At 42.2% G+C, this 18935-nt stretch overlaps 1 protein-coding gene across 1 annotated transcript in view; it reads left to right on the forward strand.

Moving 5' to 3' along the window:
- The first annotated feature begins 1694 nt into the window (after window positions 1-1694).
- Window positions 1695-18935, forward strand: part of LOC139747352 (uncharacterized) — a 127031-nt gene continuing 109790 nt past the window's right edge. The window contains 2 exon segments of the mRNA XM_071659559.1: window positions 1695-2179; window positions 18176-18260. Coding sequence (XP_071515660.1) covers window positions 2081-2179; window positions 18176-18260 — 184 coding nt within the window. The 5' untranslated portion in view covers window positions 1695-2080.

The raw sequence follows: 18935 nt of genomic DNA on the forward strand, positions 1-18935 counted from the left end.
GCGTAATGAGCGTCTCAATCGATCGTGGAATAACTCCGTGAGTTAGGCACTGTCGTGTGGTGGATATATATATATATATATATATATATATATATATATATATATATATATATATATATATATATATATGTATATATATATATATATATATATATATATATATATATATATATATATATATATCGAGGGCCACATTTAATAGGGCTCCTGCAACTTCGAGGCGGCACTCGACGCAGTTTAAAGTGTACTCCTTTGGGGCGAGGTCCTCGACAACGCTTGAATCTTTTTCCGTCCACTGACGATGATACACAGCCGCAACGAAGGTGGCTTCTCTCGCACGCGGGGTCCGCTCACCTCTCTTTTATTTACGTATTTTTTCATTTCTTTGTCTATAGTTGCCCCAGGACCCTTGTCTTGAAAGGGTCGTGGTTGTATCTCAGAACCCCTTTTCCAGGAGCTCTTGTAGGTCCAAGGTTGTGCTATTTCCAGTTGCAGAAACCCGATGAACTCCTCTGGAGTGATAAGTTCTTTGACGAAACTAATTCCTTTCGCCCTTTCACCAGACACTGAAACAGCCTCGCAGAACGAGGCTTTTCATTCGCTGTGCAGCCATAGGCAGCCGGAGTCCGGCTTTACTTTATATATATATATATATATATATATATATATATATATATATATATATATATATATATATATATATATATAAGCTCAAGCAGAAGATAGTTACAATCCAGCTCATTATATCAGTGATTCGAAAAATTCGTGAAAAGCCATCCACTAGTTTTGTAGATGGCTTTAGATGTTTGGGCGCCTGTCATGAGCAAAACTTTAAGAGACGGAAGTGAGCAAGCTCGGGGAAGGCTTCATCCCCTTCTCTTATATTTTTCTGACTTACATGTTCATCTACAACATGTTTTTTAATGGAATACATGCACTTATGATTGAGATACATCTATAAACTAGGGAAAGGAGACATTACCTAGTGTCCTCCCACCCTTGGAACGCGACTTTCACAGATTTTAGCCTCCAACTTACAATTTGCTCCACCGCCCAGTCAGCCGCCGTTAACACCCCCTTTTTTGTGTATTCCCCCGGGAGGAACTACTGGCTTTTGTTTGCTAAATATACACGAACGTTTTTTCCCCACTTTCTAACCCGCTCGCAAAGAGACTACCAACTTCGGTATTTTAAATTTCTGGTGATCATTTTCTTATTGGTAATGATTCACTGCTAGATTTTGGCAGACACATTGGGAGTCACGATAACGGATACATCAACTTATGCTCCACAGTAACTATTGGAAGGCGTTCGTACTGGTTTATCGTATATCACGTAATATTACATAGAAAAAACGGAATATAACAAGTGCAGTTTTCCCTCAAAGGACAGACTTGAAATTTGTACGCATAAACAGGTTTCGTCCGGCAATGTTTTCCACGGATGCCGGGAGCACAGATGTTGGCTAACCTCGCAAGCCCGGATTTGAGTTCTAGAGAGACCTTAGCACAATTATACTTACCCTTTCGTTAACTTAATTTGCTCCTTAACACAAGAATTTGGAAGGTGGGGTCTCGCCGTTGTGATTCACCCTCACAAAACCTACAAGTCACTTTATACACATTCATGGAACTCTTCCAAAGTGATATTTTTTCCCACCGTTTAAGTGGCACAGGGTCTTATGCTCAGTTTGGCTGCGGCCGTCGCGCAAACAGGTGACAACGTGGAGCCAGTCCTAACTTCGTTTGCTCGCTACGAACTCTTCAACAAATTAAGATACACATATATATATGCGTGTGAATACCAGAAGTGAATATTGTTATATTATAAAGTTTACTGGTGCCTTTATGTTCAGCTTATCCAGCCTCCTCGGGGTGCTGGCAGTGCAGTGCAATGCAGTTTATAGTTTAAAAGAGAATACGATTTCAAGTCTAGGCTATCGTTTACCCCCTTAGGGCCGGGTAAGCCTTTAAGGGTGATTGAACTTTGCCTATATCGTATTTTAAGAGGTATTAAGAGAATTACCCTGAGAGCGCAGAGACTAGAAAAGTTGTGTTTGTGAGTGTTGCGTTGCGATAAGATGGTTGGTACGCGAGAAGTCCTGAGGCCGCCCAGGGCCAAGTCCGAGGACAAGGAGAAAGCCTCCCCGTTTGCCAAACGCAAACTCAGCTTAGCCTTTGTAAGTGGAGCTTTTAATTTTGTTACCATAACGTTTTCTGAATATTTTCCTATTTAGTAAGTTGCACCCTTTTCCTGTTACAATATATTATTTTGCATATTTTTTGTATGATTCCATGTATGGTAATATTTTCGGTTTTAATCTTTGTTGTTTGTGTATATTCTTTGCTCGTGATATCTGGAACAGATGTAGGTTAAGGCCTCCACAGATCTAATAGAAATGATGAGTTTCATGCTTTAGCAAAAAAAAAAAAAAAAAAAGATTCATGTCTCTGACACAGCTATAGGTAGCCTCAGCACTTAAGTTCATTCGATGGGGTATCCCCTGTGAACCAATGGTACAATTTGATGCTCGTTTTGGGGACAGCTAATATTTTAGCAAGTTAGCATTTATATCACTATGTACGTTAACATAAACGTATTAATTGTTCCAGTATTCCAAAGTATAGAGCCTAAACGTATCATTGGCTATGACCGATAAAAGATATATGATTTGTTGACCATGGTGTAATTATTTTTTTATTTTGCTTGTTTTACCTATGATATTTTAAGAATGAGATTAATACTTTGTTGTCAAAAGCTGGTGAAGATGTATTACTCGACAAGAGTGAAAATCGACGGTATTGGGGTAAAACTTAATTGACAACATGTTTTTTCTTCTTTTTCTTCTTCATGGACTCGGATTTGTTTTCCATCCAGACAGCAACAGCCGAGAGAATAGGATACCAGTTTCTCCGCTTGCAGGACAACACATAGTATTCTACTTCGTCACCTCTTTAATGGTGTGTTCTGACATAGAGTGGATAATGCTCAAATGGTTAAAGAAAAGAAAAGGCCACGTTGATTAAGTTTATACTGCAACAAATTATATGAGAAGTAAGCTGATTACAGTAGGTAAAAATAGGGTACTTTTGAAGTGTTCTGGGCAAAACAGTGTTGATAAAATTCGTACACAATGATTTCATAACTAAGCGTCTATATAGATCATAAACTTTTGTAAAGCGTTAGGATATTTTAGAAAATAAGAACATGATATCCAGTATACTTGTTATTCAAGGTGGTCTAGCAGTCTTTTTGGTTGTAGCGTAACTATAGTAAGCGTTTACTGTAAGTCAAGCAGCATGATTATGGTATAAAGACATGACCTAGTCATAACGTATGGTGGACATATGGTGGAGAAAACGCGACAGCCGCCAGCTCCCTCAAGTAATGTCCATTTTGGTCTCCGAGACCCAGGTGACGCAACGCTTTGGATTTCAGCGTCATGTTGCTAAATGCGTACTCTCTCACTTTGTTATTTCAAAACTGATGGGTGAAACTACACCTGGCTGTTGCGGCTTTACGGACACTGTAATTGATCAGTGTTCAGAGTGCATAATAGGTTACGTGTTGAGTGCTGCATATTCAGGGGAACCTACTGTTTGCATTCCATAAAATGGATGCCCATGGTGGTCATTTCGGTTCGCTGCAGAGCACAGTAAATGCTTTTAACCCAGTGAGATAATACGAACGTTGCACAGTATTTGATTCTTATTGATCAGACCACGTCGTCTATGTTGAATGTAACACACCGACAATTCGATCATAGTTATTGAAAAGTGATCGTGCCAGCGGATCTTTTCAGGGATTTTCAGTGATGGGACGGAAAGGTGAATAGAGCCCCTCAGATTTTCCAGTAGGTCGATTTGATATTGTCCACAAGAGCAAATGTACAGAATTTCCTATTGTTGTCGGGGCAAGTAACTGGGCCTATTGAACTTTTGAGCCAAATGCCTCATCACTTATATGTTAAAAGATGCTGTGGATTAGGTACAATAGTGGTATAACGCGATGTATCGCAAACTTATATGTGAGTTTTGCATATTTCAGGCTGATAAACGTTCATGCCAGTTCCGCCAAGATTTGTGTCAAAAATAGTTACACCGTAATTAGAGTAATTTTTGCATTAAACGAAGGGTATGTTTTGAGGTGTTGAATATTGCAAGAATATCATGCCGTTTGTAGAGGCCAGAGCTGCCATTGCACTAAAGTTGATACAGTTTTCTTATGTGGGCAACTTTACTGCAGGTGTCTCTTGGAGTGTGTTTGTCAAGGATGAACAAAGCTACTTCTTTGTTCTCCTTGAAGAAGTCTTTTGCGTTAGCTGGCGCACACAAGTTAAAATCTAAGAAACATGGTGGCGTGCTGTTGACAGATGATAATACCCACATTATGGAGGAAGAAGTTAATGTGAGAAAATCTTAAAAGTTTCGATCCTTCTAGGATTATTTCCAGGCCCATATGAGTGAATAGGAAGGGAACAAAAGAGGCTAACCTTTTCACAGTTAACACGTAAATACCTTAGGTCAAGGGCGTTGGCAGCATGTAAGAATTTCATGAGAGCGCAAGGAACTGAGTCAACAAAAGCAGAGATTACTGGTGATATGGATGTGGGATGCTGCTGCAGTGTGTTCTAAAATGAAAGCTTACGTCAGAAAAAGAAAGAAAGAAAGAGCAGTCGAGATGTCCAGATGCTCTCACAGGACAGAAAAAGTGGTTTTAGCAGCAAAGTAGATGCCTTTCTCTGTTCGTGTATGATTTTGTGAAGAGCGCTCTGTGCCTCTAAAGGACTCACCGAGCCCCTAAAGGGAGCGCCAGGACACTGAGGAGAGAGCTGGGTCTCTAAAGAGATTGGCCGGGTTTACTTCATTGATATGATGGCGCGACTGTTGATCCTGACTCAGGGTAAAGGCCAAGCCATCAATCATGCTTAAGGGTCGTACCGTTGTGCTCAGGCGATTGATGGATTTTACGTGTACATCTGACCATTATATTGATGGCAGCTCCTACACTGTGGTCATTGAAATATTTGAAATACACCGTGGTATGGTGAGCCCAGGATTGTTTTTTTTTTTTTTTTTTGACAGGGCCGGTGTCAGGTGTGGCAACGCTTCTGACACTGTCACCTGTTGCAGCTATACTACACTGGTGCAGTGCCAGCAGAGCCAGACGCGATATCAACTCCTTCAGCACGATGGTATGAGCCGTGGGTGTAATGGTGTAACTTTCGACCTAACCCGTAAGAACTGTAATGCACAATTGGTTAAAGAAGATGAGAGAGGGAGACATCGCCCTAAAGGTTGTGTTAATGTGCTGTGGTTGTAGAGACTGAATTTTGGCAAGGCATGTTACTTGAGAAAGGGAGGTCCCTGAACGGTGCGGTTACCAGCGGTGCAAGAATGGCAATGTCCTTGCCGTATCGACTGACCCTTTTTTGATTATAAACATCTGGACCACATAGCATACATGTTCTGCTCCATAGGTCCTTCTGCCTTACTGGCTTTCTCGCTAAAGACATCCACATGCAGGTTGCAACTCTACAATTGTCCCATGAGATTAACCAAACACCCACCCTAGTTCTCACCTTTGTCGGTTTCATTCATGGATAATCCTCACATTCCCATCTTGGAAATACGTAATCCATCCGTCTCAACTTACTCCTGTCCTTTTGAAGTAAGATTTTTATCTGGTGCTTCACCTCAAGAATACGTCGCTCCTCAGTCTTCTTCCCTTCAGAGACTAATTTACAGCCTCGTCTAGACACGATGGCTATAATTTTTCGCCTGTCCTGTCGTTCACACGGGCGGGGAGGGAGCTACCTCCTTGCTATATAAAGACATTACTAACCCTCTTACGCGAAGGATGTTTCCCAGTGTGTAGCATTGGCCCATTATTGAAAGGAAGGCTAAGAGCGAGGCCACTGTATGACAAGGGCCTCTGCCAGGCAGGGATCTGGCGAATCGAACAACAATAAACCCCATCGTCCTTCCCAACACTCTTCTCTCTTCCCTGGTTTCCCACCTGACTGTTCAGGTCAGACAGTAAGCAAACTTCTATCTACCTCACCGGAAGTTTGGATGACATGTGTTGACGTCAACTTGAACAGTTTTTCTAGAGATGCAGAGATAGAAGAATCAGAGCCCCTAACATGAAATCAAGCAAGACTTTTATTAGAAAAGATGCAGAGGAGCACTTTTATAATATTAGTTGTTGATAAAAGTAGTAAACTGAGTAAATAGATTGTGAAAGCGGACAGACTGCGAAAGTTTAGAAAGTTTCAGGGTAAAGTTCAAGATACGGGGCTCAGCGAGTGGAAACCCCTTCCCCGTACTGTACAATTAAGTAACAGATAGACCTATTTATAGATATACTTACTTGAGTTATTTAATACCAATCACTTCTCCTCGCATATGGAAATCGACATATCTTTTAGCAATATTCATTTTCCTTTCTTTTCAAGAGTTAGTTTACGATTCGTTTATTGCTGAGCAGGTCGACGTAAAGTTAATAAGAATCTACCATAGTACAATCTGTTCTGGTGCTGTTTTTATTTCTTAAGATTTTCATCCCCATTGTGGTCTCACTGGTCATAAAAACATTATCTTTCTTCTTTATGTCCTGCTATTACATGTGGTGTCGAGCGACAGTTATGTCGTTACAGCTGCATCTGTCTGTCTGCCTGTGGACATATTCTTGTCAGCACGTTAACCTGAGGACAGTATATGGTTGAAACTTCATGCTCTGCGTCTAAGGTACTCCTGTGTGTGGAGATGACGGATGGATGCGATGTAGGATATAATGAATTGCATAGATTTGGATAATAGGAAAAACTGATTAATTTTTTTGGGGGGCAAGATCTCTTAGGTTGGTAAATGATTAGTTCATATTCATAACACAGTTGTTAAATATATATATATATATATATATATATATATATATATATATATATATATATATATATATATATATATATATATATATATATACATATATATATATATATATATATATATATATATATATATATATATATATATATATATATATATATATATATATATATATATATATTAGCGGGACGTCGGGCAACGCAGGTACATTTTAATTTTCTGTAAACTGGGTTTTTCCCTGAACAAGTGTTTGTGAAAATATTCAAATTTGCTCACAAGTCTTGCCAATTTCCTCACTTCCATTCTTCCAGCTTCCGTCCCACCTCCTGAAAGTGCTGCTCTTATGGTTCTCTTAAAGAAGAGGGGGTGGGGGAGCATGTTAGTCACCTCACCCATCACTTCTGTTCTGCACCTTCCCTTAATGAGTTGCACACTTGAACCATGCTGATCAAAAAGCTTTCCTCGAACCTCTCTCTTTCTGGCTATCTGTTAATGTTTACCCAACTGTCAACCTAACCTTGTTCCTCCTATCTTCAGTTCGCAGTAACCTTGGACTACATTGCTCTGTCACTCACTGCTTGCCTCTCCTGTGCTGACATGTTTGGTTACCCCTGTCTTTGCTCTGTTCCATCATTCATTTACGACTGACCACATTTTCTTCCTTCTCACCTTTACCTTTTCAGTTAGTTTTCCTTTTCTTCTTGAGAACGACGACATGATCTTTTTCAGTTCGACGAGTTAACCTTTGAGTATGATGACTTTAATCGTCGTAATCAAAGTCGTCATACGCAGGGGATTAAGACTTCGTACTCAGGGGATTAAGACTTCGTACTCAAGGGGCTAAGTCTAAGTCGTCTTGCTTATAGGATTAAGACATCGAACTCAACGGGCTAAGTTTGTTTTATTTTCATCCGTATCATTCAGTTCAAACACTTCACAGAATAGTTTCTCTTTCTTCTCGTCATTCAGACCCTAATATCCCCAACTACTCAGTATTAAACACTCCTCTTTTTTTTTCCTTTGAGCTGTCAAGAACAGATTCTAACACATTTCTCTTACCTATTCCACCTCCGGGATCCAAAAACTGAGGTTATAGAGGAAGTGCCTTACCATTCCCCAGTGTATAAGCTTTTTATCCTAATATATATATATATATATATATATATATATATATATATATATATATATATATATATATATATATATATATATATTATATCACGAAAAGATTTTTTATTGTAAAAATGAATCTTTAGGCAAATTTGAAACACTTAATATTATTACCTCAATAGAAAGTGAAAACCATATTACAATTCTTCCATACATGATTGTTAGGTTGTATTTCAAGTTCATTATAAACAGGGTAGGTTCTGAGCCCATTTTTCTCTGTGAGTGCAGTGGGTGTCGTAAATGAAGGAGTTCACAAGGCATCGCGGTGGCTACCGTTGTGTACAGGTGATATGTAACAGACGAGGCGGAGGAAGAGTTACACAACAGGTGTTCGAGATGGTAGGAAAAGCCTTGAACATCGTGGACTGAAAGTTAATGCGGGAAAAACAGACTTGGTAATGAGCTGGAGGGGAAGAGGCAAAGACTGAAGAAGGCAGGAGGGGGGAAACAAAATTAAACAAGCTGAGGTGTTCAGGCGCTTGGTCCGACCTTGGAAGATGGAGGAGGTTGCGGTGATATGGACCTGACGCAGGCACTTGGCGGGAAGGGCAGGTCGTCTCGGGAATCGTTTGATAAACAAGGAAGATAAATCACTTTCGGAATCAAAGTACATATTGTTATGTCTGACAGAAAGCTAGAAGATGATGAGAAAAAAGAAAATTTACTGAAAGTGACGCAGGAAAATTGAAACAGGCGTTGGGAATATTAGAGAAAGAGGAAAGGGTGTTAGAAACTTCGTCTGCGTTAGCTGCATTCTTAAAGACGTATTCGAGTCTAAAGTAAGAAGGCTGGGGCACATGTTGATGGTGTAGGAGCGTGCCGCATCAAGCCTAGAAAGGCATAAAGGAATGGAGATGTAGTTAGAGGGAGGCGGAAGGAGAAGAAAAAGAGAGCCTCGCGAGAAAGATGAGACTGACGGGAAAAGCTTGATATCACAAAAGTGTGGGGGAGGAAAACTCAAGTAGCAGGCAGACACCAGAGTCTCTCAGGGTTAGTAGGGATGTAAGCATAAAAGTAAGAGCGTTTTGACACCGTGCCGCACGTACCGTTGGAGCACATTCTGCACGTCAGAAACAGTTATGCTCCCGCCACCACACTCTCAGCACTTTTCAAAGTTCATCCATTAAATCTTGGCGTCCCGCCAGTGTGCAATGATTGTCCATTAACCTGCGTCCATACGACTCCTAGCTTTCTTTAGACGTGTTTGTGAGTGGGAGGCTATGTGTTTTACTGGAGATTTGGAACGGTAGAACGGTAATTTCCAGCTTTTTTTTTTTATCTGTATTGCTTCATTTTCACCTATGAAATGTCTTTTTTCGTTTTCAATTTCTTTTTAAATTTCTATACATATCCAGTGTTGCTCAAGCAATATATATATATATATATATATATATATATATATATATATATATATATATATATATATATATATATTTATATATATATATATATATATATATATATGATTTTTTTCACTTTATATTTATGCGTATTTTTTCATGTTGATTCGGAATTCCCAGAGACAAATTTATCAGTCTCAGGCATCTTCGACCTTGTTGCTCTGAATGTCTTCGGCCAGAGGCAGACTTTGGCCCCCAACCCACACTGCTAATCCTCCACGCCCACCCCAGAACCCTGGCCCCTAGCCCACTCCACTCCTCCTCCACACCCACCCCAGACATTGGTCTCCAGCACACATCACTCCTCTTCAGTGCTAAAACAACTCATTCGAAATGGGTTGCAGTGAATACAAATTCCTGGATTATTTTTTCTTTTGCTTCGTCAACATTTACCTTGGCAGTTTTGTGAACCATATCATATTTTTGTGGTTGGAACATGTCCTTCCCGAACTCATTTATTTCTCTTATTAGTCTTTTTTTATTTCGAAATCATTATCCTTTATGAATTTGTTTATCGACGCTTTCATCGAAAGTAATGATCATTAATCGTGTACATTTTCGTTCAGTTGTCTCAATCAGCGTGAACAGATTTAGTTTTTGTGATGTATATATACGCAAATTTGTTTACATTCCTACTCAGGGGATTAAGACTTCGTACTCAGGGGATTAAGACTTCGTACTCAGGGGATTAAGACTTCGTACTCAGGGGATTAAGACTTCGTACTCAGGGGATTAAGACTTCGTACTCAGGGGATTAAGACTTCGTACTCAGGGGATTAAGACTTCGTACTCAGGGGATTAAGACTTCGTACTCAGGGGATTAAGACTTCGTACTCAGGGGATTAAGACTTCGTACTCAGGGGATTAAGACTTCGTACTCAGGGGATTAAGACTTCGTACTCAGGGGATTAAGACTTCGTACTCAGGGGATTAAGACTTCGTACTCAGGGGATTAAGACTTCGTACTCAGGGGATTAAGACTTCGTACTCAGGGGATTAAGACTTCGTACTCAGGGGATTAAGACTTCGTACTCAGGGGATTAAGACTTCGTACTCAGGGGATTAAGACTTCGTACTCAGGGGATTAAGACTTCGTACTCAGGGGATTAAGACTTCGTACTCAGGGGATTAAGACTTCGTACTCAGGGGATTAAGACTTCGTACTCAGGGGATTAAGACTTCGTACTCAGGGGATTAAGACTTCGTACTCAGGGGATTAAGACTTCGTACTCAGGGGATTAAGACTTCGTACTCAGGGGATTAAGACTTCGTACTCAGGGGATTAAGACTTCGTACTCAGGGGATTAAGACTTCGTACTCAGGGGATTAAGACTTCGTACTCAGGGGATTAAGACTTCGTACTCAGGGGATTAAGACTTCGTACTCAGGGGATTAAGACTTCGTACTCAGGGGATTAAGACTTCGTACTCAGGGGATTAAGACTTCGTACTCAGGGGATTAAGACTTCGTACTCAGGGGATTAAGACTTCGTACTCAGGGGATTAAGACTTCGTACTCAGGGGATTAAGACTTCGTACTCAGGGGATTAAGACTTCGTACTCAGGGGATTAAGACTTCGTACTCAGGGGATTAAGACTTCGTACTCAGGGGATTAAGACTTCGTACTCAGGGGATTAAGACTTCGTACTCAGGGGATTAAGACTTCGTACTCAGGGGATTAAGACTTCGTACTCAGGGGATTAAGACTTCGTACTCAGGGGATTAAGACTTCGTACTCAGGGGATTAAGACTTCGTACTCAGGGGATTAAGACTTCGTACTCAGGGGATTAAGACTTCGTACTCAGGGGATTAAGACTTCGTACTCAGGGGATTAAGACTTCGTACTCAGGGGATTAAGACTTCGTACTCAGGGGATTAAGACTTCGTACTCAGGGGATTAAGACTTCGTACTCAGGGGATTAAGACTTCGTACTCAGGGGATTAAGACTTCGTACTCAGGGGATTAAGACTTCGTACTCAGGGGATTAAGACTTCGTACTCAGGGGATTAAGACTTCGTACTCAGGGGATTAAGACTTCGTACTCAGGGGATTAAGACTTCGTACTCAGGGGATTAAGACTTCGTACTCAGGGGATTAAGACTTCGTACTCAGGGGATTAAGACTTCGTACTCAGGGGATTAAGACTTCGTACTCAGGGGATTAAGACTTCGTACTCAGGGGATTAAGACTTCGTACTCAGGGGATTAAGACTTCGTACTCAGGGGATTAAGACTTCGTACTCAGGGGATTAAGACTTCGTACTCAGGGGATTAAGACTTCGTACTCAGGGGATTAAGACTTCGTACTCAGGGGATTAAGACTTCGTACTCAGGGGATTAAGACTTCGTACTCAGGGGATTAAGACTTCGTACTCAGGGGATTAAGACTTCGTACTCAGGGGATTAAGACTTCGTACTCAGGGGATTAAGACTTCGTACTCAGGGGATTAAGACTTCGTACTCAGGGGATTAAGACTTCGTACTCAGGGGATTAAGACTTCGTACTCAGGGGATTAAGACTTCGTACTCAGGGGATTAAGACTTCGTACTCAGGGGATTAAGACTTCGTACTCAGGGGATTAAGACTTCGTACTCAGGGGATTAAGACTTCGTACTCAGGGGATTAAGACTTCGTACTCAGGGGATTAAGACTTCGTACTCAGGGGATTAAGACTTCGTACTCAGGGGATTAAGACTTCGTACTCAGGGGATTAAGACTTCGTACTCAGGGGATTAAGACTTCGTACTCAGGGGATTAAGACTTCGTACTCAGGGGATTAAGACTTCGTACTCAGGGGATTAAGACTTCGTACTCAGGGGATTAAGACTTCGTACTCAGGGGATTAAGACTTCGTACTCAGGGGATTAAGACTTCGTACTCAGGGGATTAAGACTTCGTACTCAGGGGATTAAGACTTCGTACTCAGGGGATTAAGACTTCGTACTCAGGGGATTAAGACTTCGTACTCAGGGGATTAAGACTTCGTACTCAGGGGATTAAGACTTCGTACTCAGGGGATTAAGACTTCGTACTCAGGGGATTAAGACTTCGTACTCAGGGGATTAAGACTTCGTACTCAGGGGATTAAGACTTCGTACTCAGGGGATTAAGACTTCGTACTCAGGGGATTAAGACTTCGTACTCAGGGGATTAAGACTTCGTACTCAGGGGATTAAGACTTCGTACTCAGGGGATTAAGACTTCGTACTCAGGGGATTAAGACTTCGTACTCAGGGGATTAAGACTTCGTACTCAGGGGATTAAGACTTCGTACTCAGGGGATTAAGACTTCGTACTCAGGGGATTAAGACTTCGTACTCAGGGGATTAAGACTTCGTACTCAGGGGATTAAGACTTCGTACTCAGGGGATTAAGACTTCGTACTCAGGGGATTAAGACTTCGTACTCAGGGGATTAAGACTTCGTACTCAGGGGATTAAGACTTCGTACTCAGGGGATTAAGACTTCGTACTCAGGGGATTAAGACTTCGTACTCAGGGGATTAAGACTTCGTACTCAGGGGATTAAGACTTCGTACTCAGGGGATTAAGACTTCGTACTCAGGGGATTAAGACTTCGTACTCAGGGGATTAAGACTTCGTACTCAGGGGATTAAGACTTCGTACTCAGGGGATTAAGACTTCGTACTCAGGGGATTAAGACTTCGTACTCAGGGGATTAAGACTTCGTACTCAGGGGATTAAGACTTCGTACTCAGGGGATTAAGACTTCGTACTCAGGGGATTAAGACTTCGTACTCAGGGGATTAAGACTTCGTACTCAGGGGATTAAGACTTCGTACTCAGGGGATTAAGACTTCGTACTCAGGGGATTAAGACTTCGTACTCAGGGGATTAAGACTTCGTACTCAGGGGATTAAGACTTCGTACTCAGGGGATTAAGACTTCGTACTCAGGGGATTAAGACTTCGTACTCAGGGGATTAAGACTTCGTACTCAGGGGATTAAGACTTCGTACTCAGGGGATTAAGACTTCGTACTCAGGGGATTAAGACTTCGTACTCAGGGGATTAAGACTTCGTACTCAGGGGATTAAGACTTCGTACTCAGGGGATTAAGACTTCGTACTCAGGGGATTAAGACTTCGTACTCAGGGGATTAAGACTTCGTACTCAGGGGATTAAGACTTCGTACTCAGGGGATTAAGACTTCGTACTCAGGGGATTAAGACTTCGTACTCAGGGGATTAAGACTTCGTACTCAGGGGATTAAGACTTCGTACTCAGGGGATTAAGACTTCGTACTCAGGGGATTAAGACTTCGTACTCAGGGGATTAAGACTTCGTACTCAGGGGATTAAGACTTCGTACTCAGGGGATTAAGACTTCGTACTCAGGGGATTAAGACTTCGTACTCAGGGGATTAAGACTTCGTACTCAGGGGATTAAGACTTCGTACTCAGGGGATTAAGACTTCGTACTCAGGGGATTAAGACTTCGTACTCAGGGGATTAAGACTTCGTACTCAGGGGATTAAGACTTCGTACTCAGGGGATTAAGACTTCGTACTCAGGGGATTAAGACTTCGTACTCAGGGGATTAAGACTTCGTACTCAGGGGATTAAGACTTCGTACTCAGGGGATTAAGACTTCGTACTCAGGGGATTAAGACTTCGTACTCAGGGGATTAAGACTTCGTACTCAGGGGATTAAGACTTCGTACTCAGGGGATTAAGACTTCGTACTCAGGGGATTAAGACTTCGTACTCAGGGGATTAAGACTTCGTACTCAGGGGATTAAGACTTCGTACTCAGGGGATTAAGACTTCGTACTCAGGGGATTAAGACTTCGTACTCAGGGGATTAAGACTTCGTACTCAGGGGATTAAGACTTCGTACTCAGGGGATTAAGACTTCGTACTCAGGGGATTAAGACTTCGTACTCAGGGGATTAAGACTTCGTACTCAGGGGATTAAGACTTCGTACTCAGGGGATTAAGACTTCGTACTCAGGGGATTAAGACTTCGTACTCAGGGGATTAAGACTTCGTACTCAGGGGATTAAGACTTCGTACTCAGGGGATTAAGACTTCGTACTCAGGGGATTAAGACTTCGTACTCAGGGGATTAAGACTTCGTACTCAGGGGATTAAGACTTCGTACTCAGGGGATTATTCTGTGGGGCTCCCGAAGCTCTCAAGAAGCCAGCCACGCCCACAGACTTTAGTGACGTTGTGTTGTGTGTTGTGTGTGTGTGTGTGTGTGTGTGTGTGTGTGTGTGTGTGTGTGTGTGTGTGTGAGAGAGAGAGAGAGAGAGAGAGAGAGAGAGAGAGAGAGAGAGAGAGAGAGAGAGAGAGAGAGAGAGTGAGGTAAGAGCAGGACATTTGAGGAGTAAATGTACGGTGTCTTTGGTATGGGAACTGCATTATGGGCATGAGGGTTCTTGTGATATGTTACATCAGTGCTTGCACTGCTAGAGTGATGGGATGTGTTTAGAACGAAGATGAGAAAGCAGCACTCGTATGTACCTAGAGAGTGTAGTTTCGGATAGTCTATGTTTGGTGGGGTGGTGTTCAAGACTGGTTTGGGGGGGGATGGTTGTTGTGTTTGTTGGATCATGTAGGTGCGAATATGTTTTGTTTGTGTTGTATTCGTTGGGGATTGGGGGATCTATGAAAATAGGTTAGCGATGAGTGAAATGGGTAATGGTTCTATTTTTGCTTTGGATGTGGTGATTGGCTTTGGAAGTGGTTAGGATGGGAGGGGTCTAATGCTGTTGCAGAGAACGGCAATGTACGTATATATGCACAAAAATTTAAGATTCCTTAACAAAAGGCTAGATTTAAATCTAGGGTCAATATTATCCGCTGGACGGATAATTTCACTGGGTGTAAAACGTTGGGAGTTTGCATGTTAGACTGGTAGATCTTGGAGGCAGCAGACCTCTATAGTAACAAACAACCAGCTTTTGAACATTTTGGGGAGCAAATGTCGGTGTACCGAACTGATTTCCATGTCTTTCTTGGAGGCTGTGAAGTGTACAGACTGGTGTATCTTCATCTTCTGAGATGGAAAGGAAACCTATTATGCTTCAGCCTTCTCTTGCCAGGGAACTGTGAAGTGTAGAGACAGTTGTACGTCCGGACTGTAACCAGAAGTTTAGAGTGGTGTGCTTCCACGTCCCAGGCGGTGCCACAACTTCTGCTGGTGGCGGCGTAGGCGTCTGGCACTTGACCAAGACGGTGCCTGCGAGCCTTCTCGCCCCGGGCACTGCACCTCTTCCCCCAACACACACACACACACACACACACACACACACACACATTACGATAGTAGAGAAAGTTCAGAGATGGGGCCCCACGAGTGTGGAACTTCCTCCCCGTGCAATCCAAATGTTATTACATTGGACAGTACACTGTTCCTTCCTGTACATCCCTCGGTTCCCTAACGTTTTTAGTCTGGCTGAGGATCTCTTTCATTTTGTAGGAAAGTCGCAAGGGTATCCAGATATCCAAGATGAATTTGTGAACACTGACACTTTACCTTTCGTACCAGTGGTTAACTGAGATTAAAACTCTATTTAGAATGTTTTTTTTTCATGTTCACTGTCGCAAATGTATATTATACCAAACGTACACCGAAGTTTCAAAAAGAGCATGGGCAGTGTTGGTGATGTGAGAGCTGATATTTGATAAGATTGATAAAGTTGGTGAGGTGGAGAGTGTATTCTGTCTGTCTGTCTTTGGTCTCTCCCTTTTCACTTCGGTCACACATGTAGGCGGACACCGGCATATTCAGGTCAAGTTACAGTCATCGTGATGGGAGTAACTGTAGGACTGTATTTTATGCAGACTACTTGTTTTAGGGAAGAGACTACAGTAGCGAAGGATGTCACGGTGGAAGGTGCTGGGAGACGAGCATGGAATGGCAGATATATCCCGGAGAGACAGGAGGTAGTGGGAGTAATTAGAATCGAGGTGTGGTGAGACTGGAGTGTGGTGGAAGGGAAAGGGGATCTAGTGTGGGGGGAAAGATACAGTTTGGTATAGGGATTTATATTTTGATGCCTGTAGAATGTTATGTGGATGGGGATGATGCCTGTCCTTGTGGTAGAAGGGTGGTGTTGGAGATAGTATGTATTGATGATGCTAGGAGGTCGCAGCTAGGATGTACCTGAGAGTTTTGGTGGTGGTGTTGTAGGTTAACACTATATGTTGCTGGGGGAAGCTGGTGTCGTCTGGGGAAGTAGTGACTTTACAGCTGTTTCCTGAGCCCACAAAAGGTCATAGCCACCAAGCTGGTCAGTGCCCTTAGTCTGTGAATTTACGTTGACGTGTTTACTGCGTTGGCGCTTTTAATAGGCTTGCTGAGGTTTCTCATGGCTCATCTTCTCAGCCATATCTGATCATACCTTGAGGATGACAACCTTATCTCTGGTTGTTCCTAGAGTCTTGGTGTGTTCGCATATTCAAAGGATGTATGTTGATGCTGTCTCATCACTGGTTGGCAGGTATATAATTGCATCGATGTTCTTTACTTTTGTGATCGATTGATATCGCATTATCAGCTGCCAAATGCTAATTTGACTCTAAAATATAATTATTTTCCCACTCACATTTGTCTGACAGGGTGTTTGTGTATGTTTATTGTCTTGCCTTTAAATTGCATTAATGCTCACGTGACTCGAGGTTGTCAGACATATTGCGGGTGCTGTTTTTTTTTTTTTTTTTTTTGTATCCAAGTGTTTAAATCAGTGTTCGCCATGAAAAATGTCCAGCCTCGTCTCGCTCCCAGGGAATGGCCCACCGACCTCCTCACCAAATAGATATCTTTGTTCTCCAACGTGGACTTATGAAGATGTGCAACATTTAACACGAGGTTTTAAGGACTATGAAACAAAACTATCGCGTTCTGACGTGAGTTAGGTTAGGTTCTTAAACATTAGTTGTAACTTGGAAGTAAGAGTTTTGCGATGAGTTATGGTTATCTCTTAGTAATGTAGTTTTCATTAACGGAATTACCTTCTTTTTTTCCCCAAGACCCTTCCCATTTAGGAGGTTACGCGGCAGCTTCGTATAAAAGTAGTTCCTCTTCACCTGAGTACCAATTACAGAATTTATAATGAAAGTGTTGAGGTGTTTGAACGTGAAACGCTGATTTACTGAATGTTGCCGAAGTCTTCCTTCATGAAGAAACACTACGATTGAAAAGTCGTCTTTACCGGGATTTTGTCGTCATTAAAGGGCGAAAGAAGTGCGCTCCTGTCGAGGAATTTCTCAATACAAAGGAGTCAGTCATGTTACTTATACTTACTGTAGCGCAACATTGAAACCGCTAAAAAGGGTCCTGAGGCTATGTGATTAAAGTTAGAATATTGTTTTCGATGTGCATGTTTATGTATGAGCAATTTTTGACATGTATACATGTTTAAGAGTATGTATGAATTGCTGTTTGTATATACCTATGCATTTGTGTGTGCCAGCAGCCTCTGCCCTGGGAGGAACACTGTTTCCTCTAACTGAAAATGACCTACTGACTGACACTGCCCTTCACACTAGCAGTGACCCCTCAGACAAACACTTTCCTCCCCATTGATGGTGTTCCTTTGACTGACACTGCCCCTTAGGCTGATAGTTTCCTTCAGTATGGCACTGTCCCTCCATTTTGACACAATCCCAAATGCTGGCACTTTCCCTCAATCTGGCACTGTCCCACCCAGCCTGGCACTACACTCCACACTGACAGTGTCGCCCTCAGTTGCAGGTCGGCGCAGGAGACCGGAGGAACAACGAGCCGGAGTACGAAGAGGTCGGGCCACCCACCCACCTACGGAAGATCCAAGGTACTGTCCAGGTCGCAGCACTGTTCAGGTACTGTCCAGTCGTGATACTGTCCTGGTATTTTCCAGGTCATTGATTGGCTACTGTCCAGGTCACGGCGTTGCACAGATACCCCTGAGTGCCTAGTACTGTGTAGATACTGATCATATCTGCTTAATCTCCTCGTTAGCGATTGAATCCTTCACTTTAGAGGCTCATAATGCTTTCGAATCATGTTGTTATTGAGCTCAACAGATCACCGTGAACGTTGCCATCCTCTAGTGTGTTTTCTTGAGTGAGTTTTCTCCCGCGTTCCCCTCTATGTGTTCCACTGGTCTGTCAAATGCAGCCATTTTTGTTTTGTTTATTTTGAGCTTCAGAGCTGACTTAAATGGGATCTGATCCTCTTTTAATGTCAGTAAATCCGATCTCCTCAAGTGGTTATTTTGTTGTTTCACGCCTGATTGCGTTTACACCATATTCTCTAATATTTATACTTCGGGATATACAGTGCCGGCTAGGTGTACGATGCTATGGAGAACATGTAGGTGGAGTCGTCATCGCGAGAGGGTTTCCGAGTCGAAGTACATACCTCAGCCATACTCCACAGTTGTTCCGATCATCAGCGTCAACTGCGTGAAGGTCCCAAGTCGAGGTTCCTCAACGCTATCCAACAATTGTCGCGGTCATTAACTTCA

Source organism: Panulirus ornatus, chromosome 68 (genome assembly GCF_036320965.1).
Source record: "Panulirus ornatus isolate Po-2019 chromosome 68, ASM3632096v1, whole genome shotgun sequence".
Lineage (NCBI taxonomy): Eukaryota > Metazoa > Arthropoda > Malacostraca > Decapoda > Palinuridae > Panulirus > Panulirus ornatus.